This window comes from Zasmidium cellare, assembly GCF_010093935.1.
Source record: "Zasmidium cellare ATCC 36951 unplaced genomic scaffold M409scaffold_58, whole genome shotgun sequence".
Taxonomy (NCBI): domain Eukaryota; kingdom Fungi; phylum Ascomycota; class Dothideomycetes; order Mycosphaerellales; family Mycosphaerellaceae; genus Zasmidium; species Zasmidium cellare.
The window spans coordinates 41,186-60,627 of NW_022987002.1; the positions used below are offsets into that span (position 1 = coordinate 41,186).

Here is a 19,442-nt window from a genome sequence, read left to right on the forward strand (position 1 = left end):
CTGTCAAGCGGCGCCGATTTCTGATCTCCCCCATCAGGTAGCCACTCCAAAGTAATGACACCCATTTGCCGCCTGCATGCTCTGGCAAAGCCAAGTACCATGCTCCTGGGCGAACCTCAAGATGTAAAAGCAGTCTCTCACGACGTCTCCACGCCTCTTATTACCCCACTGCCTGCAAGTCTGAAAGACGCTCAAGACGGTGCCACCACCGCTCTGTTCTGGTGAGTCTGGGGTCGTGACTGTTTGGTCCAGAACCTCAATCCGGTAAGTCGGACTCGCATCACAAAGCTCTCGCGTGCGACTCAAAAATTCTTCCTTGAATAGTGGTTGGCCGGGGCGATGGGGCCACTGGTGGACAAAGGATGCCGCTAGAAATGAGGAATAGAGGTCCCAGTCGTGAGCGTTGTATGCCTGTGCCATCGCTGTAGCAATCTTGTCGACATCTTCGCCAGCCTCGGCATGCGTGGGATGCATAATTGGTGCCTGGTGAAAGTTCTTGCTCGTATCCTTTCGCGGCCAGTTAAACCCCATGAGAAGAGTTACATTTCAATGTACCATGATTTGGATGTGAGATGTAGTTTGGCGCAGTAGCTTGCTTTTATGATCCTTTGTTGTCTGGGCTGTGGGCGTGAAGACTGGAAGGTGAAGTCGAAGTCCCAGATTGCAACGAGCTGAGACAGAAGTTGCTTAGTCAGTGCCCTATTAATAGATTGGCGATTGTCAAAAAGGCCGATGCTTCTGCAAACTTCCTGCACAACAAACCTGGAGTCGAACATTTTCAACCACAGCCTTGTCAACAGAGCATCGCCCATCATAAATGCCTCCACCGATATGTTACTGAAGAACTGTCGGCGATTGTGACCTCCATGATCCGACTTTGTCTTCATGACTGTGGCAAGCCCTGTCTGACGGCGCTTCGTCCATCCTGTTTTCTGTCTCGATGAGTGATATGAATATGGCCATGAGACAACTGTCGTCAGCGACGTAGTACACCCCAAATGAAGCCAGTTGGGGTTGTATATCGGCGTGCCATCCGTCAAAGGATCAAGGATGATAAAGCTTGGTCAACCTTTGCTAATCCCTCGCACAAATACCCTATCTCAGGCTGGAATGCTAGCGCTGTCGAAGCTGCGAATCCCTTCGTCTTGCCCATCCTAACATTCTGTCGTCCGTGGAATTGGTAGCGGACTTACGCAGGCCGAATTTGCCAAGGATATCAGAATGGAGGAGGTTGATCTTCTTATCATCGGCGCCGGCTGGCGAGGCCTGACACTGGCAAAGACATACCACCAGGTGCACCCAGATGCGAAGCTCTTGATATTGGACTCAGCAGAGACTCTGGGTGGCTGCTGGGCTGAAGAGAGAGTATATCCTGGACTGCACACCAACAATGTAAGCAAGCTATTCGCAAGACTCACATGTCATGCGCCAAGCTGAACGCCCATGCAGCCTCTTGGTACTTATCAATTCAGCGACTTCCCCATGACTGCAGAAGTGGCTGGGTGCCAACCCTTCCAAGCAATTCCTGGTATGGGAGTTCACAGATACCTCTGCGAGGCGGTCAAATTCTTCGACATCGAGCAATTCCTACGGGTGGGCTGGAAAGTGCAGTCTGCTCGACTGAGAGAAGATGACACTTGGGAAGTTATATCTTCCTCATCAAAAGATCCATCGAACGTGGAGACAACTATAGCTCGCAAACTGGTGGTCGCAACAGGTCTGGCGAGCGAGCCATACATGCCATCCTTGCGAGGACAAGAACGGTTCAAAGGCGTACTCATGCACTCCAAACAGCTCAAACCCAAGAGCGATGAACTTTCTACCGCGAGAAATGTGATTGTCCTGGGAGGCAACAAATCTGCATATGATTCTTGCTATCAGGTAGCTCAAGCCGGCGGGGTGGCGCATATGGTTCTCAGACCTTCAGGCGGCGGACCCAGTTTTCAGTGGCCGCGTCTGATGCAACTGTTTGGTCGAATGAAACCATTCCCAGTGTTGACTTCAACACGCTTCTTCACTCTCTTCGACCCATGGCCATTCTCCACGGATGCTTCTTGGATGCGGGACTTCCTTCATCGCTGGACGATCGGGCTGCATATCACGCAAGCATTCTGGAGCAGCCTTACGTCTGCATTTGTCCAAAGACTAACAGACGATGAGCGTACCAAAATGCTCGTTCCATGGGCGTCCACGTACTGGATGGGTACTGCACTTGGCACGCTGAACTATCCCACAGACTGGCATCAACTCGTCCGCGAAGGAAGGATTGTCATTCATCACGCTGAGGTGGTGTCACTTTCTCCAACAGGAGTAGAGCTGACAGACGGCCTGCTTGAAGATGTGGATGCAGTAATATGCTCTACGGGCTGGAGATCGATCTCACCCATACAGTTCCTACCGGGGAACCTGGATCTCGGCTTGACATCCCTACCAAAAGAAGCCGGCGACGAAGAAGCGTTATCACAAGCAGCTCGAACCTCCATCTAAAGCAACGGCCATACCTCGCAATTCCACCTCGAAGACTGGACAATCAAATCCAGACAGGCCGCGACGCTACCCCATGCAGACTCTACCGCTACATGATCCCTCCGACCAAGCGTTTCATCCAATCCCACAACCTCGCCTTCTTTGCAGCAGATAATCCACTGCACTTCGTGCCCGCTACGCAAATCCAAGCGCTTTGGATCACGGCCTTCTTCCACAACAAGATTTCGCATCTCAAGTCCAGTCGTCTAGACTTGGATAAAGTCCGCGAAGACACCATGCTTCTTACAGAGTACGAACGCCTGCGTCGTCCCAAAACCTCAGGAGGTGTCGGTGAGCGGTACGGGGAGTTCGTCTTCGATTGCTTCCCGTATCTGGATGGGTTGATGCAAGATCTCGGGTTGCGATCGCAGAGGAAGAAGACGTTGTGGAAAGAGTGGTTCGAACCGTACGGTATTGCAGACTTCAAAGGGCTGGTGGAGGAGTGGATGGAATCAAACACGGACTCGAAGAGGTGATAGGCAAGAAAATTGAACTCCATACATCTATACACCCTCCTGAGATCTATATCCCCTGCAAAGACCTCGGCCCCAGCGGCTGCAGCAGCAAAACCGCCAACACAGCCAACAACTCCGTTCCAAAGCCCTCAAACGAACTGACGTCCAAACTTGAAACCGCTACATTCTCCGTCACACAACCCGGCGTAACAGCTTTACCCTCGAACCTATCCATCAGGAACCCAAACGCCCCGCCAGACCCCAGAATCGCCTCCGCAACGTGCTCGCCGACGGCGTTGCGTGCGTACTGGATCGTCGCCCCGGCGGCGCAGTACTTGCTCACCAGGGCATCGGTGTCCGCGACAGGGCTGATCTCGTCGCCGATGGCTTTGTAGACGTACAGAGGAGCTTGCGGGGTTGCACGAAAGCCCATGCTAGCGCCATAGGTGATGACGGACTGTGGGATCGGGTCGTTGAGAGCGGCGAACCCGCCCTTGAAGTACGTCGAGATATCCTGGAAATCGAGACGGTTCTGTGCGTTGGTATCGTTCGTGCACTGGAAGTTGATGGCGTGGTACTCGGCGGCTTTCTCTGGGATGAGGGTTTGGGCGACGTAGTCTGAGACGTTTGGGTAGGCTTTGGCGATGCCGTTGATGCCGGCGAAGGCTTGGTAGGCGAAGATGGACTTGTTGACGTGTTGGAGGACGGTGGTGACGTTGGGGGTGAGGCCTCCTAGGGCGGCGCCTGCGAATTTGAGCTCAGGGGCGTAGGAGGGTTGAAGTTCGAGGGCCCATTCGCTTGCGAGGGCGCCGCCAGAATAACCCCAGAGCGCATAGGTTGCGTTGGACGAGACGCCAGTTACGGAGCCTGAGGCGAGAGTTGCTCTGACTGAGTCCAGGGTGGCGTATCCAGCGACAAGGCCAGCTACGTACTGGGCTTCCAAACCTTCGTAGTCAGAGGTGCTCACAATCCAGCCCTTCTCAAGCGCAGCAGCCATGAACAGCGGGTCGTAGGTGGTCTCATTGGACTTCTGCTGGAGGGTGTACGAAGGGCTGCAGTTCGGATCGGAAGAGTCATATGCTGTCTGATACGCCAGGACCTTGTCGTAGGAGGGGTTGTGGGGGATGATAATGGTTACAGCAGCAGCTGAAGCGTTGCCAAGGGCATCGGTCGTTCGATAGAGCAGCTGGTATGAGGTCTGGATGTTGATAGACGTGTACTGCTGAGCTGCACCAATTGGTCCGGGGGTTGTTCGCGAGCGGATGATCTCGCCTGGTTGTAGACTCCCAAGATCTGTGGGTGGTTGGTAGAAGGGGTCTTCGGTAGGCTTCAGTATTGCTCGTGGAAACAAGGACGATGGAGCAGCATGTGTGAAGACTGCTGTCGCCAGCAATGAGCCGATGGCTAGGAATGACTGCATCTTGAGACGAGACTCTAGGGCAAGCACGACTTCACACGAAGTTCAAAGTCGGCAACGACACCCTTTTGCCAGTACCTCAGCTGAAAATGATCAATCGAAACGCCCAGTAGTTGATGAAAGGTGTACGCTCTGCCTGCATGTTGCAACCCATCTATACTACTCGAACAACCTTCAACACTCCACAAGCCGAGGTGCGAAAGGCAGCACTGTAAATCTGCGGAACACATGTTCTTCGAGCGCCATCTCGCAGCTCATTGGCAAGCTATGAGATGTAGTCGGAAAGCTTGGCGATCTCTACCGTGGAAGGCAGGTGGAAAAGTCGGCTCTGTTTCCCAGAACGTCGAGTGTTTGGCGATCTTTCCAATGGCTTTGGCTCTGCTTCCGCTCGCTGCGCATCAGTGAAGGCGGTGGACCAAAAGCACTCAAAGCGCAGCCAGAATCTTGTTTGTGCGGGATGTGATCTTTCCGAAAGAAGATTGATCATCTCCTCGGCGTCGTATGAAAGGCATGGCAAACAGCTTTACTTACCGTTGTGAGGACGATTCAAATCCCCGAGACAACATCATCATGTCGAGAAGCTGGCTGGAAAAGTGTAAAAAGCAGGTCGTTCACCCACCTGACGAAAGTACTGCATCCTGCTATGTGATCGATTGAAGCAATCGCATTCGCGAGTCCGACAATGCCAATGCACCGAAGCGGATTCGAGCAACAACACAATCGCCGGGCCTTGGATGAACGCCGTAGTCTACCCGGGACACTACTATTGAACAGTGTCCAAGAGAACCAAGCCCGTGTATCTCGTATGACTTGCTAATGAGTGCAGCCATGTATCCCGGACGTAGCGCAGTTGTCGAAGGACCATGATATCATCGACCCCGGCCCATGGCTGCGAGAGCGTGGATGTTGCAGTGGCAGTGTAATCCGCGGTAAGGTAAAGCCATCTCCTATAAGCAGTAGTGCAATGCTGAAACCTGAGTGGCCGAATAACGTTGACTAAATGGACCAAGTTTTGCCAAGCGGTAAAAGTGACACAAGCACCAACATCCTGGTCAGCACGTGGGCAGTATTTCGAGATGGCTTCGTGATCAGCCGTCCAAGGCTGAGGTTTGGCGTGTCTGTTTGGCGTTTCAGCAACTCGTGCCAGCGCGATGAAGATTCCCAGACGCAAGAGAGCAATGACTTTGTTGGCGCTTGTCTAGCAATCAGGCGCAGAGAATGATCCAACCCCGGATAGCCAAGGCGAACAGTGCGTCACTGGCAAGTCTTTATCAGCCATCGATGCTTCCAAGTAAGACAAGATGAAACTGGGGCGAAGGCACTTTGCAGCCTCGGAGAATTCGGCTTGATGGCCATGGCGCACCAACCCCATGGCAACGAACAAGATACAAAAGCAAAGTCTTCGTTCTCTGATCCTCAATCGTAGAGTGCCAACCGTACATTACCTCCACAAGAACCGATAGAAGCACCCAAAGTGCATTTCACCAATCTTGCGTTGATCGGCCTCGTTGCTCCAGGCATTGCAGCACCGCTCGGGTAAGTGGGACAGAAAATGTTACACGGTACTGTGAAGCTTAAACCAACTTACAGTGTCCGCAATGGCGACGACAGCACTGTCGGGAAACTACCACAGGGGTTCAATAACGTCGGCTGGGGCGTTGTGACATGCTTTGGTTCCATCGGTTGCGGCGGAGACCCATTGAAGCGCGAAGCGTTGAGCCCGGTCGGAGACGATCAGTCGCTCTGCGACGCCATTGGAGGTTGTGACGGAAACCTGGAGACCCCCAACAAGCGTTCGCCACTGGTTATCGACGTCGACGAGTTGCCGCACCTTTCGCCCGGAGAGATCATCGGCATTGGCCCACAAGTCGAAGAGGAGAAGCGCGAAGCTCAATTTGCTGAAGCCTGTGTCATGCCATACGGTTGCAACGGGGACCCGAATGACGCACCTGCAGACTTCCCTGACCTTGGCCGACTGGCGGCAGACGAGAAGCGGTCGCCTTCAGACACTGTCTCCGTCAACCCGGATGATTTGGTGCACCTGGACCCGGATGAGATTTGTGGCTTCAAGGGCTGTGGTGGCGTTGTCGGAGTTGGTCCAGAGGTGGGAGAAGAAGAGAAGCGTGATGCTGCTCTGTATGAGCTCTGTGTGATGCCTTATGGGTGCAACGGTGACCCGAATGACGGACCTGCAGACTTTGGCCTTAACGCCTGAGAGTCTCGCCGCCGTGGTAGAAGGAGGAGGGGGACGAGGAAGATTGGGACAGTCACCACTGTACATTACCTGTAGACTAGCTCGTGGTCGAGGCGTGGATGACATGAGTGTCCTGCTGCTGACCGGAACACCTTGCTCTTCTTGCCCAGGCCGCGCTTCAGCTCATGGGCGGTGCCTCTCTAACTTCCAATCCATACCGCCCTCTTCACCGCAACGATGAGTGATCCCTGGCGTCCACCATCTCGTCGGACAGAGCGGCATTAATGCAAGACTGTTCGGCGGAGGCCGATAGTTGAGCCGCATGTTTTCCAAGTACAGCCATGGGCCCATGGCTCGCGCACTGAGGGAGCAATGTCGACCAGGCTCGTGATGATGGGCGTGTGAGAGGAGCGGTAATCGTGATGACAGACGGTCTGCACCTGCATCGACATCATCGACGTCGCTGGCCTTGTACGATCGGAGAGATGGCTTCCCGGCGCACAGCTGTGAACATTCACCAACAGCGACGCTAACAGAAGGCTAGGGTGGTTCCGATGTTGGTTGGTCTGACCTCGTGTTGTCGTCGCGTGAAGGAGGACAGAGGAATCTCACCCCAGCCACGCGCTAGCCAATGCGCTAGTCTCTTTTGGGCGTCTCCCAATCGGCTGCGCCTCCACCAAGACTTTGCATCTCACCTCACTCTACACCGTCTCCCGCCGCGCCGTCGTCTCTTGCTCCCACTTCACACGCATTGCAGTAGCAACCTTCACCCACTGCCCCATTGGCCTTGGGGGCTCACGGGCCCAGTGCCATTCGAACGTCACATCCCCCTTCCGCCTCGCTGCAACGGCCTACTTTCGTCCATCTTCTCCAGCGCTGCATGCGCCTCAACCGTCGACGAGAGACTGTCCTGACCTCCATCCTAGAGCGGCTCGTCGCTCTCCCGTCATCGAGCTGAACGCCAATATGCAGCCCTACGTCGACTCAGCGGGTACAGGCTCTTGTGGCTCGAGATTCGCGCTGGTATAGCGCATCTCAGGACACGCTTCGAGTGGCTCGCTTGCCTCTCGCTACTGGCAAACGTCACTGACAAACAGCCTATTCTGATGCTTCATACACTGGCGACTCTTTTCCACCGGCCTCGTCCGTAGACATCCATCCTTTTTAGCCCGGAAGGAAGGACAATAGTGCATTGCTAATTCTACAGACATTCCCTCTCCAACATCCATAGATCCCCCAAGTTTTCAGCTGAAGCGTGGTATATAGGCCTCTTTGCTCCGGAATATGATGCCTCCGTTGTCCAACGTGCCTCACGTTATGCCATGCAGTTGGCTGTGGAATCATCGTACAACGCCTTTCCCACCCCGCCAAGCCCGTTTGGGTCAATTCGCAGCGGCGTGAACAGTGCTATGAGCTCTCCCTCCCGCAGCCACACAACATCGTCCGCCCCTAGCTCTGAGTCGAGCTACCTCTCGGTGCCCAGTCGCCGTGGCAGCTTGGCGCAACAACAGGCCATCTCTCGGCACTCTTCCTCTGCCGCGTCAAACCCCAATGCCCGCGCAGGTACGTCTGACTCCCCATTGGCCGTAACCCTATCCAAATGATCCTTCCGACTGGTAATCCTCCTAGAGCACGCGGCTCACACGTGACGAACAGGCTATGTCTCACCCTACCCTCCGCTGCAAACACAGACGTCTGCATCATCGGCGGCCAACCCGATCGCTCCCCGCCCACACTTCCGAGCAACAACAACAACAACAACCGCTCAGCCTTTAGCGTCAGCTGCGTCGAGTACGGCCTCACAGGAGGAAGACGAAGACGAGGAGGAAGATGAGGAGGAAGAGTCCGATCCAGAGACAGTACGTGATTATACCTTTCATCTTTCTCCGTCCCCGTCGTCATTGCAAAATGCGGCTAGCCAAGCCATGATCGATGCTTCCAACATCACTCAAGTATGTCAAACTTCCCGCTCTGCTCACCTCAGGAACCAAACTTTTCCAAAGCATCCTTCGAACCTCGCAACCTTCTTATACAACAATTTACACCTGTTCTAATACTGGAGCTCCTAACCGGACGAGACTGCGACAATGGCTGTTGCTAACGAGTGTGATCGTCAGGCACAGAAGCTGGCGCTGATCGAAGCTCTAAACGAACATCGCGTCAACACATTGAGTGAGCTTCGACGAATTGAGCGCATCTTCGCAACCCTAGGATCATCAGATTTGACGCAACCCATGACTTCAGCCTGTATGATTGACATATTCCAACGCCTTAGTCTTGAACGCATTGGCTAGACTGACATGTCATAGGGATGTACTACGTCAACTCAAACAGCCTCCTCGCCGAAATCAGATCTCTCACCCGGCACTACCCCTTCAGGTTTGCAGTATTCCAAACCAACCTTCGAGATCACAACCTAACTCGATGCCAGCTCCGAATGCCTAGACGAAGCAAAACGACGAGTGCATCAAGATCCGGCCTCGAACCGCTCCTGGAACTACTGCTGGCTGGTCCTAGCTAAAGTCCATACGGATCGAATGATTCCCACATATGCCCGCGCGCAGGCCTCGCAACCGGAGATGTGGGGTGGTCGACAACCGCAGCCTGCTCAGGTGGATCAACTGGCTGCTGCGTTTGTCAAGGAGTGGAACTCTGCGCTGGCGCAGTTACTGCGGTACTGGGAGACGCCGCCGACTACGAGATCCCATGCGTGAGCGGCGTGCTTTACCTTTCCGTGAAGAGACTACATCTACGATGACTGGACTGGTTTCCAGACGCATGATATGACATACGCCATCCAAGAGGAGGAATACGGTACACGGTGACGGATTCCACATATTTCCTTGCTTGTGCGAGAAAGACATTCCTAATGCTGCCATTCCATTGGCTGACTTTCGTTTGACATGTTCCCTTGGCGTGGTGTTGGGGAGGCAAAATTGAAAGACTTTTTTCGTATTCATCTACTGTCGCTTCAGCGTGGAAAAGATCTTACTGCTTTTCGTTTTCCCTTCTCACATGCCAGGGTCTTTCAGGGCCTCGTCTCTCATTCTCACAACCTGTGCCTGGGGAATGTCCTAGCCAAGACATCCTCGCACGGGCTCCTAATGCTCGTATCATCGAATGCAGATGCAGTGGCCCGCTTTTTCATCAACAGGCAAGTTTGACTTTTCAGCCTTCGACCTCCACAGGCCGCGCAGCGTCAGTATCTGGCATCCATCCCTTGGGACGCTCGGCGCCTCGCACGACCAGGCCGTATCTAGAACAAAACAGTCAGCATATCGCCTTCCAACGCAAGAAGAGTACTTACAAAGCCCTCTCAACTTTTTCCACACTCGCCCTCATCACATCCATCTTCTTCTCACACTCCTTCCCAAAAGGCCCCCCACCCGCATTCATCCCCTCCAACACCGTCCTCAAGACCCTCAGATCATCCAGTACCGTCCTCCTCTCACTTTCAACCTCCATCTCACCCTCACTACTACCACTCTCGACCGCCGGTAAAGCCCCGCTTGTCGCCATCGCCGTAATAGCAAACCGCATCACCTCGCCCGTGAAATCAAACACCCCCAAGACATAATCCTCCACGCTAAGTCCCACGCCCAAAGCCTGCAATTGCTCTGCGGCCGCTTCGTAAGACAGCAGAGTGCTAGTGGTGAGGTAATGCGAGAACAGGGCCGCTTCCATGAACTCCTGGCATCCGCCGCTGATCTGCCGGGCGTAGCGGTGGGCGTTGAGGCCTTGAAGGTCGGCGGCGACAGAGCTGAGTTGGGTCTTGATGATTTCGTGGTAGGGGGTGTTGGATTTGGTTACGTGGGCCGGGACGGGTTGGGAAAGGGTGCGGGTGCTGCGAAGAAGTTCTGATGAGTGGATGGGCTTGTGAAGTGGCGAGATATTTGGGGGATTACCGTTGGAGCGTGAAGATTCTATCGAGATATTAGCATCAAACGCCATTCCATTGTGCATCTTCTGTGAATGTCCGTACATCTTCTTCGAAGCAGCAGTCACATCCCTTGAGGCCTTGATGATCCTTTCTCTCCGATCGTGATGTTCGTCCAGCTCGGCACGGAAATGCTCGAACATAGGCATGAGTGGCGAGGAGGATGTTGCGGTGGAGTCTGTCTTCTTGCCTGACATTTCGGCATGTGAGCGCTTGGGTGCCATGTGGAAGTGGTGAGGTCGTTGTGGGATGTGTTTGAGCACGAGACGGAAGAAGTTCTGTCCGACGCGACGGGACCGGAACAGCACTCATAACGCTTTTTCGATCGCGAAAACCGCTGTATTTTCACGGGTTATTTGCGAAACGAATGCGTACCTACCTTGGTAAGATACAGACTAAAGAAGAAAGTGTAGCCCGTGCAATATGCTCGCATATCAGACAAGATACCTATCACACAACACCTGTATCACTCCACGAGCGAAGACCCCAAAGTTATTACAAGACCTTGGCTCCGACTTATACCATACGCATATCACCACCGTACCACTTTCCCGGTGCCATCCTCATGTACGTGGGCCGAAGCGATCCTTTTGCCGGCAGCGTCACTAAAGCGAATTGAGATGACCTCCTTCGTATCGGCCGGGTCGTCGCGAGACTTGTGCGGCTCAGCTCCCCTGCGAGAAAGGTCAGCCTGTGGGCATTGCAAGCTGCATTGCCAAAGTACCTGATCTCCGCGTTTTGAACCGTACTGTTCTGCTCCTTGTCAGGGCGATCATGCAAAGCTCAAACGGCATACTCACACTCTTCTCGAACTGCTCGCAGAAACTCGTCACCTGCTCTTTCCATCCCGGTCTTGTAATGTGTGACGGCTGTGTCTTGCCGACGTACTGGATCAGGCGCTGCTGGCTCGATTTGAACATCTGGACGTCGGTATATGATGCGAACAATCCGTGCTACCATGGTCCCGAATCCCATGAGTGCAGCACACCAGGTAGATATGTCGCACAGCGCACTGTTTTGGCGCGCGCGAACAGTCGCAACACCATGTTCGAGGCTAATAAGCGGCCAGCGAAACGCTTTGCCTCACCAAGCGCTGCCAGGTCTGGGGACGGCACACATGGCGCCCAACTGCACTGGAGACGAAGAGAGCCGGCGTCTGGACATCCTCTGGGCGCATTGTTCCAGGACCAGGTGGGCGAGTGAGTGGTGAGTGGTGAGAGCCGCGGCGAACCTTACATGTAGAGGTTTTCAATCTTGACCCGAGACATGAAGGGTGCGGGCCGATTTCCAGCGCCTAGCTTACTCATCAATTAGGTAAGAATCCCGCTGAATCTCTCCCTGTCGCACGCGTCCCCAAACATTTCCGCATCGCGACCTCGACCTCCGCCATGCCCCTTTGGCCGGGATGTACCGCCGACGTCTTCTGTAGGCAGTGGCTCCGGCCTCCTCGCTGCGCTGCGCTGCACACCTCCACCTACAGAATCTTTCCGCGGTCCTGTGGTCTGTGGAGCCGACGTCAACACCGAGCGCTGCACCGCTCGATGACTTCTCGACGAACCCCAGCCCCTGACCATCCCTTCGAAGAGGAGTCTCTTCCAGGTTACGAGGCAGACCAGTTCTACCCGGTTCACATTGGGGCGACCCTTAATTTGCGATATCATGTCATCGGCAAGCTGGGCTTCGGGGCCAACTCCACCGTGTGGTTTTGCAGAGACACCAAGTAACATCGCCACATTCTCTTCGACAGCGCGGTGCTAATGTTTCCAGAAATGACCAGTACGTGGCTTTGAAAGTCTACGTCAAGACGCCCCCCTTGCTGGCTCACCGGGAACGAGTTGCATACGAGCATCTGTCGAAGCTCACGTCTGCCCATCCGGGTCAGCAACACGTCCGGCGACTGCTCGACCACTTCTCCATAGCACAACGCAACGGCTATGAGCATCTCTGCTTTGTATATCAGCCTCTGCAGACGACACTGTTCGACCTTCAGCGGTTCGCAGGAGCGCCAAAACCGTTTCCAGAAGGACTTGTCCAGGAAGCGCTAAGATCCTTGCTACAAGCCTTGGATTTCCTTCACACCGAGGCAAACATGGTACATTGCGGTATGTACTCTGACTCTATTCACCTGAGGCGATGTTACTTAACACTCCGGGTGCAGACATCAAGCTGTCCAATTTGATGTTAGAGATCGAAGACCCAAGCGTGCTATCTGCGTTCGAAGAGAATGAGCGAACCAATCCCGCCCCTGAGAAGATCATTGACACTGAAAGGTCTATCTACGCCTCGCGCAAGTTCCGACATCCAAAAGGGCATTCGTTTGGTCCGCTCGTGTTATGCGATCTTGGGGAAGCTCGAATCGGGTCGTCGTTCCCCTACACTGACATACAACCCGATCTCTACAAAGCGCCTGAGATACTATTTCTATTAGACTGGAACCGGAGCGTTGACATCTGGAATGTCGCGTGTGTTGTAAGTCGGCCTTGGTAGCTAAATCTGTCGCCATGCTGACCTCTCTTCGGGTGTGGGACATGATCCAGGCGGAGCACCTTTTCGATGGTCGTGACGAGGAAGGCCATCATAACAACCGCGTCCACATTGGTGAAATGGTCGGTCTGGTGGGACATCCACCCCTGGACTTCCAACGTCGAAGTGCACAGGCCTGGCGAGTGTTCGATGCTGAAGGTAAGCCGGCTTCCTGAGCACAGATAGCTGCACAATCTTCTGACTTCCTCACAGGCAAGTGGAAAGGCAATCCACCCCTTTCGCCCCAAACATTGGAGCACCGGTTAAAGACCCTTCCGCAGGGGAAAAACGAGGAGTTCTTGGTCTTTCTGCGTTCGATGCTACGCTGGCGACCGGAAGACAGACCAAGTGCGCGAAGCCTTCTCGAAGATCGTTGGTTAAGCAGCGGCTAGTCACGGGTTGAGAACTGAATGCTACTGCGCTCGCGCAGTGCTGTAGATAAAAATACCTTGTCGAAACCTCCATGGGCAATAACATACTTTCCATGTGGGCCATGCTGAAGATACTGTACCAGTCGAATGTTTTGCACGGCGGAAGCGAGTAAGGTGATTGAAATCCGTCGATTTTTGTCGACTTCGAAGATTCGTCCCAGCTGTTTTGGGTGTGGATGTGTCGCCCCCAGAGACGACTGCGCCTCGTTTCTCGGGCATACAACTATCCCTTCAGCTTCAGCCATGTCTGCTTCAAGGAGTCGTCTTACGAGACGCAGCTTTCACTTCACCAGCGACATGAACTCGTTTGTCACCACGAAACGGCTCAGACATTCTGTCACTGCCTATCCCAAGATACCATGAATTTGACGCGCTGGAAAAGCCCCCCTGGATCTTCGCCCGGTTCCGAACTGCTAGACTTCGCATACAAGCCCTTGAGAGGAGAGAACAGCATTCGCCTGGTCAAAATCAAGCCAGGGACAGGCCATACTGGCATAGCAATCGACCTTATCGACAGCTTTGTTCCCCTGCTAGGACAACGAACCCATCAAGAATACGATGCTTTGTCTTACACCTGGGGCGAAGGTCTCCAGTCCAAGTCCATCACCTGCAATGGACGCCGCTTCCACGTCACAGAAGCGCTGCGAGAAGCGCTCCGATATTTCCGAGATCCCATTCACGATGTCATCCTATGGATCGACCAAATCTCCATCTGTCAGAAATGGACCCTGGAGCGGAACAAGCAGGTGAAGATGATGGGAGACATCTTCAGTGGGGCGAGGAAGGTGCTGGTCTGGCTAGGTGGGCATTATGATGATAGCCGAAAGGGAATGCAACTGGCAGATCAGCTACTACGAGTATGCCGTGGCCAAGGACTGACCACCCTTGACCGAACACAACTGCGACGATACGGAATGCCTGAAGTGGGCAACACAAAGTGGAAGGCTCTGGAAGGAGTGCTGCTGAGGCCGTGGTTCTATCGGACGTGGGTTGTGCAAGAAGTCGTACTGAATGCGAACGTTGAGCTCACTCTTGGCGACGACGTGGCAAGGTGTTCTATTACCTGGGATGAGCTGGAGGACGTTGTCAGCCTTCTTGAAGGCCCGGCTCCGAGAGACTGGCAGTTGGATCTCACCATGAGTGCTTGGCGGCTGCCCTTCTCTCGCATCAACCGCATTCGCAAGCGACATCAGAGGGCAATGATGCGACGCACAAACGGAGCAATCGCAGAAATGGAGGGGAGTACAGCTCTGTTCGAAGAGCCTGAGTCCAATGACAATGACGAGTATATTCATGGCCAGGACGACCTCGATCTGCTGGAGTTGCTGCTGATGTCCAGAGATCTGGGAGCCACAGACCCTCTTGACAAGATATATGCGCTGCTGGGCTTAGCCGAACACAACATCAATCCCAATTACGACGCTTCGCCTGAACAGCTCTTCAATGAGTTCGCTCTGCACATCATTGGCGATGTTACCAGCTTGGTACCTGGCTCAGCTAGAGGTGCAAAGATCTCGGCCGCAGAAGCTGCAGTACGGAAAGCTCTTGTGTTGCTTTCCTGCGCAGGGACACCAAACCAGGAAAGACACGTACCATCTTGGACACCCGACTGGACTGCGGATCTGACTGCAAAGCCTCTGGTCTTCGACCGTGGATATTGCGCTGGTGGCGATACTTTCGAGATCGACTGGGACTTTGAGACGGGGTTGCAACTGTGCGGCCGCCTGGTCGATACTGTCCGCAGAGCTGGCAGCGTTCATTTGAGATATGATCCTAACCTTGAAGGAGCTGCTCTTATTGAAGAGTGGTGGCAGGAAGCTTGTGGCATCGCTCAATATCGGTCCTCACGTTTCCCGAGCAGAAATCGCGCTTTTCGAGCCATGTGTCGAGATCTGAAAATCAATGGTAAGATGTTCGTTTCACGGTCTTCAAAACATTGGCTGACAAACCTCTAGATCAGGGGTACTATCACCCTGACGGCGTGGACTCTACTGAACGCCCTACGCCCAGACGCAGACGGAGTCTCCTAGACGAGACAGATCTCAGCCTCAGTACAAGCATCGAGAATCCACGTCAGACTCTCACTTTAGGGCCTACTCGCGGGCGAGTACTCTTCTCTACCACCACGGGATACATCGGGCTCGCGCCACATGGGACAGTCGAGGGCGATCTCATTTACGTCGTGCTCGGTGCCAATGTACCTTTTGTCCTGCGACCCTTGACCGGGCATGATTTCACCTTGATTGGTGAGGCATACGTCCAAGGCATCATGCGTGGCGAGTTTATGGAAATGCAGCACACTGACACCGCCGACGACATCTACATTCGTTGAATATCTGTGGCAGGTCTCGACGCCTTAGCTCCGACAGATTACTGAGCTGCTTATCAACATTGGGCGGGTGTCACAGCAGCTGCTTCTTCATTCCAGGGGTACCAATGACTAGGGGTTAGGGTGAGTAGATGAGGTCGCCTCTTCTTCGCTCTCTTTGGGGCGAATCTTCAGGTCCGGATGCAACTCCCGAGTGAATTACACACCATGAGCGCAGCTCCTCGGGAAATGGCTCGGCTTCTCCTCGGGTTTGTGGTGGCGCACCAGGAAGTACGCCTCCGAGTCGAACGACGTCGGGGCGACGACTCTACAAGTGATACAGAAAAAGAGTGAGCTGGCTGATGAAGCAGCTGCGTTGGCCTTGCACACATGTCACCGCGTACTCAGCAATGACTTTGCAGAGATTGAGCGTGTGCAGAGGAGGCTGCTGACTGAATAAGCAGGCATGATCTTCTTCCATTGCTGCGAGGTACAGCTGCCGTGCCCAATGACGTCTTCCGAGAACCACAGCTATTAAAAATCAATTGGAGAAGCCATTGGAAATGTCCAACCCATCAAAGTTCTCCAACTTCTCCAATTGATCGCCACAGGCCGTCATCGTCGCCTATAAAAGCCGCTCGGGCGCCTCTCAAACAATTGTAATCCTACGCACAGCCAAAACCTCCTTCATTGACACACCCACAAGATGTCGACCTCCCACCACAACGTCCAGGAGCCAAACGCAGGCGACGACAGCTTGGTCAACCGCCCTGCGCCCAACACCCCCTACTTCACTCCTTTACAAGACCCGCCGGCGGGCACGGCGCTGGTCGACGATGTCAACGAAGCCCCTAAGCTCTTCAAGCCATTGAAATTGCGCGGTCTTGTGAGTAGACAATGAGAATATGGTGCTAAAATGAGGCTTTTACTAATATTGAATCACTAGACTCTGCAGAACCGTATTATGCTGAGCCCGCTTTGCCAGTATAGTGCTGAGGATGGCCATTATACGATGGTGGGTATTCCTTTTACGGCAGCCTTTGTTGGCACATCACTTCTCCCTTTACTTCTCGATACGCTTCCTTCGACATGTCAGATTTATCAGCATATGCTAACATGTATGTCAGTGGCACCACACCCACATGGGCGGCATCATCCAGCGAGGTCCAGGCATTTCCACTATCGAAGCGACCGCCGTCACTCCGCAGGGCAGAATCACCCCAGAGGATGTCGGCATTTGGAAAGACAGCCAAATCGAGCCCATCAAAAAGCTCGTCGACTTCGCTCACAGCCAAAACCAGAAGATCATGATCCAGCTTGCACATGCCGGCCGCAAAGCTTCTACTGTCGCACCTTGGCTCAGCTCGGGCGCTGTCGCTGGAAAGGAGCTCAACGGATGGCCTGACGATGTCTACGGACCCAGTGCTATCCCCTGGAACGAGCACCACGCTCCAGTCAAGGAGATGACGCTGCAGGATATCGAGGACTTCAAGCAGGCATACGCAGATGCCGTGAGGCGATCCTTGAAGGCCGGATTTGACGCCATTGAAATCCACAACGCTCACGGATACCTGCTCCACTCATTCCTCTCGCCCGTCGCCAACCAGAGAAAGGACAAGTATGGTGGTAGCTTCGAGAACCGCACTCGCCTGACTCTGGAAGTCGTGGAGCTCGTCCGCTCCATCATCCCCGAAGACATGCCCCTCTTCCTGCGAATCAGCGCCACCGACTGGTTGGAGGAGAACAAGGATTTCCCAGAGTCCTGGACTGGCGACGATACCGTCAAGCTCGCTCCTCTTCTCGCTGAGCGCGGCGTAGACCTTCTCGACGTTTCGACTGGCGGCAACCACCCAGCACAACACCCTCACACCAAGCCCGCCTACCAAGCTCCATTCGCGATCAAGGTTAAGCAAGCCGTGGGTGATAAGCTTGCTGTTGGCTCAGTGGGCTCTATCGAGACTGGAACGTTGGCCAACGACCTGCTCGAGAAGGATAACCTAGATCTCATCACTGTTGGCAGAGGATTCCAAAAGAACCCAGGCTTGGTCTTTGCGTGGGGCGACGAGCTGAATGTGCCCGTCAACATGCCCAACCAGATCCGATGGGGCTTTGGCGGTCGTGGGAAGAAGTTGCATGGGAACACGAAGTAAATGTGCACGACAACATGTCCAACCAGATCGGCTGGGCCTTGGATCGTGGAAAGAAGACGGATGGATTGAAGCTCGTCGGTTCCCTCACGCATCGCGCCCTCGTCCCCAGGGTATCTAAGGCTACTCGGGTCTTGGCCGTACTTCGAATGCTTTGATGACTGGCAAGTGGGAATGGAGGACCATGAGCAATAGAGAGAAAAGCTAGAAATGTCGCATGTGCACAAACAGAAGCTTAGAGTATAGGCTAGATCCATAGAGACTTGCACACATGATAAACCACCTTCGAACGAGCATTCCAAATGGCCCAAATTAAGTCGGAGTATGTCAGGGACCTTGCTAGTCGAGCCATCAACTTGGCGTTTGGTCGCACGAGATAATAGACAATCTCAAGTCGTTACGAATATATCTTGTTCTTGAACTACCGCCGTTAGATCCACTAGACTTGTCGTTTACCTCAGGAGATATATTGCTTAAAGCGAGGTGCAGTCGACCTTCTTAATTGAGTGTTCTTCTGGATCGGAAGTACCTTCTCCCAGAGACAGTCTATCGAGATCTTACCAAGAACCCTAGGACAAGCTGTAGCAGCCACAATGACGGCCATGCCCTTAAAAGCCGGGGGTGGTGTCCATGGCTGCTTTTTGACCACTCGTTGACAGTTGCCACCAAACTACGACAAAGGCCATGTTCTTGCAACGCGAGGCTGAAGCTTAATCCGAGTATACCAACCATATGTGACAGAGCTTCAAGGCAGCCGAGGTTCTAGGTGGTTAAGGATATATGTGACCAAGCCTTGGCATTGCCATAAAGGAGAGTCTTATATCATTCATTCATGATAATCACATCTCTTCACAATCACGATCCTACTTAGAAGTCTCGCAGCTATGAATTCTACATTCACGTCGACTGACTCCGTTACTTGGGTCAACATATCGCCCCACACAAGCAAGCTAGGAACTGGCGAGCTCACGGAGGAAGAAGAAGCTGAGTTGATCGCTTACCTTCAAGGACGGTCCATATCAACAGCGGATGGTCAGGTCGCAAGCGACACCGCCAATCTGGAGTCTCCGCACATGCAAGATCCAGAGTTTTGGGTTGAGATCCGGCGTCTCGAGCAGCAAAACCGACGGAGGCTTCTGGAAGACAAGAAGATCCACGCTGTCGCGCACTCTACGCCACAAGCTGGCGTTGATAGCGATGCAAAGCGTCGTGAAGAAGCTCGTGCTGCCAAGAAGATAGACGAGGCGCCGCGAACAGGCACTGAATACCAGAAGCATGGAAAGGCAGACGCGACAAACGAGTTCTAGAGAACGGCCGCATCGTGACAAGTCTCGGTGCCGCTCCCAACATCAAGCGCTGTGCCACATTTCTGCCTAGTAGCACCAACTCTCCACCCAATGCTCGCTAAGCGCTTAGGAACCACACAATACCTCCTTCCAGGCCTCAGCCTCGATACACACTGCGATCTTGTTCGGCAACAGGTACGATTCGAGGTCGTCATGAG

The 19,442-nt window shown here is 53.8% G+C and overlaps 10 protein-coding genes across 10 annotated transcripts; 7 read left to right on the plus strand and 3 right to left on the minus strand.

The window, feature by feature from the left end:
• Positions 1 to 33: 33 nt before the first annotated feature.
• On the minus strand, positions 34 to 531 carry M409DRAFT_29983 (uncharacterized protein; the record flags this gene model as incomplete). The annotated part of the gene is made up of 1 exon (XM_033809704.1): positions 34 to 531. One exon carries the CDS (start codon positions 529 to 531, stop codon positions 34 to 36), a length of 498 nt encoding a protein of 165 aa, XP_033660399.1.
• Positions 532 to 1,221: 690 nt separating this feature from the next.
• On the plus strand, positions 1,222 to 3,002 carry M409DRAFT_70961 (uncharacterized protein; the record flags this gene model as incomplete). The annotated part of the gene is made up of 3 exons (XM_033818983.1): positions 1,222 to 1,392; positions 1,450 to 2,456; positions 2,567 to 3,002. 3 exons carry the CDS (start codon positions 1,222 to 1,224, stop codon positions 3,000 to 3,002), a joined length of 1,614 nt encoding a protein of 537 aa, XP_033660400.1.
• Positions 3,003 to 3,048: 46 nt separating this feature from the next.
• M409DRAFT_70962 (uncharacterized protein) lies at positions 3,049 to 4,401 on the minus strand (the record flags this gene model as incomplete). Its single annotated transcript, XM_033818984.1, has 1 exon — positions 3,049 to 4,401. The coding sequence occupies one exon, from the start codon at positions 4,399 to 4,401 to the stop codon at positions 3,049 to 3,051; it is 1,353 nt and encodes a 450-aa protein (XP_033660401.1).
• Positions 4,402 to 5,080: 679 nt separating this feature from the next.
• Positions 5,081 to 6,613, plus strand: M409DRAFT_60729 (uncharacterized protein; the record flags this gene model as incomplete). The annotated part of the gene is made up of 4 exons (XM_033814558.1): positions 5,081 to 5,201; positions 5,244 to 5,332; positions 5,825 to 5,934; positions 5,989 to 6,613. 4 exons carry the CDS (start codon positions 5,081 to 5,083, stop codon positions 6,611 to 6,613), a joined length of 945 nt encoding a protein of 314 aa, XP_033660402.1.
• Positions 6,614 to 8,679: 2,066 nt separating this feature from the next.
• On the plus strand, positions 8,680 to 9,306 carry M409DRAFT_70963 (uncharacterized protein; the record flags this gene model as incomplete). Its single annotated transcript, XM_033818985.1, has 3 exons — positions 8,680 to 8,839; positions 8,902 to 8,971; positions 9,024 to 9,306. The coding sequence occupies 3 exons, from the start codon at positions 8,680 to 8,682 to the stop codon at positions 9,304 to 9,306; spliced, it is 513 nt and encodes a 170-aa protein (XP_033660403.1).
• A 454-nt stretch (positions 9,307 to 9,760) lies between these two features.
• M409DRAFT_70964 (uncharacterized protein) lies at positions 9,761 to 10,753 on the minus strand (the record flags this gene model as incomplete). Its single annotated transcript, XM_033818986.1, has 4 exons — positions 9,761 to 9,848; positions 9,900 to 10,436; positions 10,498 to 10,515; positions 10,575 to 10,753. The coding sequence occupies 4 exons, from the start codon at positions 10,751 to 10,753 to the stop codon at positions 9,761 to 9,763; spliced, it is 822 nt and encodes a 273-aa protein (XP_033660404.1).
• Positions 10,754 to 12,070: 1,317 nt separating this feature from the next.
• On the plus strand, positions 12,071 to 13,444 carry M409DRAFT_70965 (uncharacterized protein; the record flags this gene model as incomplete). The annotated part of the gene is made up of 5 exons (XM_033818987.1): positions 12,071 to 12,249; positions 12,297 to 12,631; positions 12,688 to 12,998; positions 13,067 to 13,211; positions 13,266 to 13,444. 5 exons carry the CDS (start codon positions 12,071 to 12,073, stop codon positions 13,442 to 13,444), a joined length of 1,149 nt encoding a protein of 382 aa, XP_033660405.1.
• A 398-nt stretch (positions 13,445 to 13,842) lies between these two features.
• M409DRAFT_29991 (uncharacterized protein) lies at positions 13,843 to 15,815 on the plus strand (the record flags this gene model as incomplete). The annotated part of the gene is made up of 2 exons (XM_033809705.1): positions 13,843 to 15,388; positions 15,439 to 15,815. The coding sequence occupies 2 exons, from the start codon at positions 13,843 to 13,845 to the stop codon at positions 15,813 to 15,815; spliced, it is 1,923 nt and encodes a 640-aa protein (XP_033660406.1).
• A 682-nt stretch (positions 15,816 to 16,497) lies between these two features.
• On the plus strand, positions 16,498 to 17,941 carry M409DRAFT_70967 (uncharacterized protein; the record flags this gene model as incomplete). The annotated part of the gene is made up of 3 exons (XM_033818988.1): positions 16,498 to 16,677; positions 16,738 to 16,806; positions 16,919 to 17,941. 3 exons carry the CDS (start codon positions 16,498 to 16,500, stop codon positions 17,939 to 17,941), a joined length of 1,272 nt encoding a protein of 423 aa, XP_033660407.1.
• Positions 17,942 to 18,822: 881 nt separating this feature from the next.
• On the plus strand, positions 18,823 to 19,245 carry M409DRAFT_29993 (uncharacterized protein; the record flags this gene model as incomplete). The annotated part of the gene is made up of 1 exon (XM_033809706.1): positions 18,823 to 19,245. The coding sequence occupies one exon, from the start codon at positions 18,823 to 18,825 to the stop codon at positions 19,243 to 19,245; it is 423 nt and encodes a 140-aa protein (XP_033660408.1).
• Positions 19,246 to 19,442: the final 197 nt, after the last annotated feature.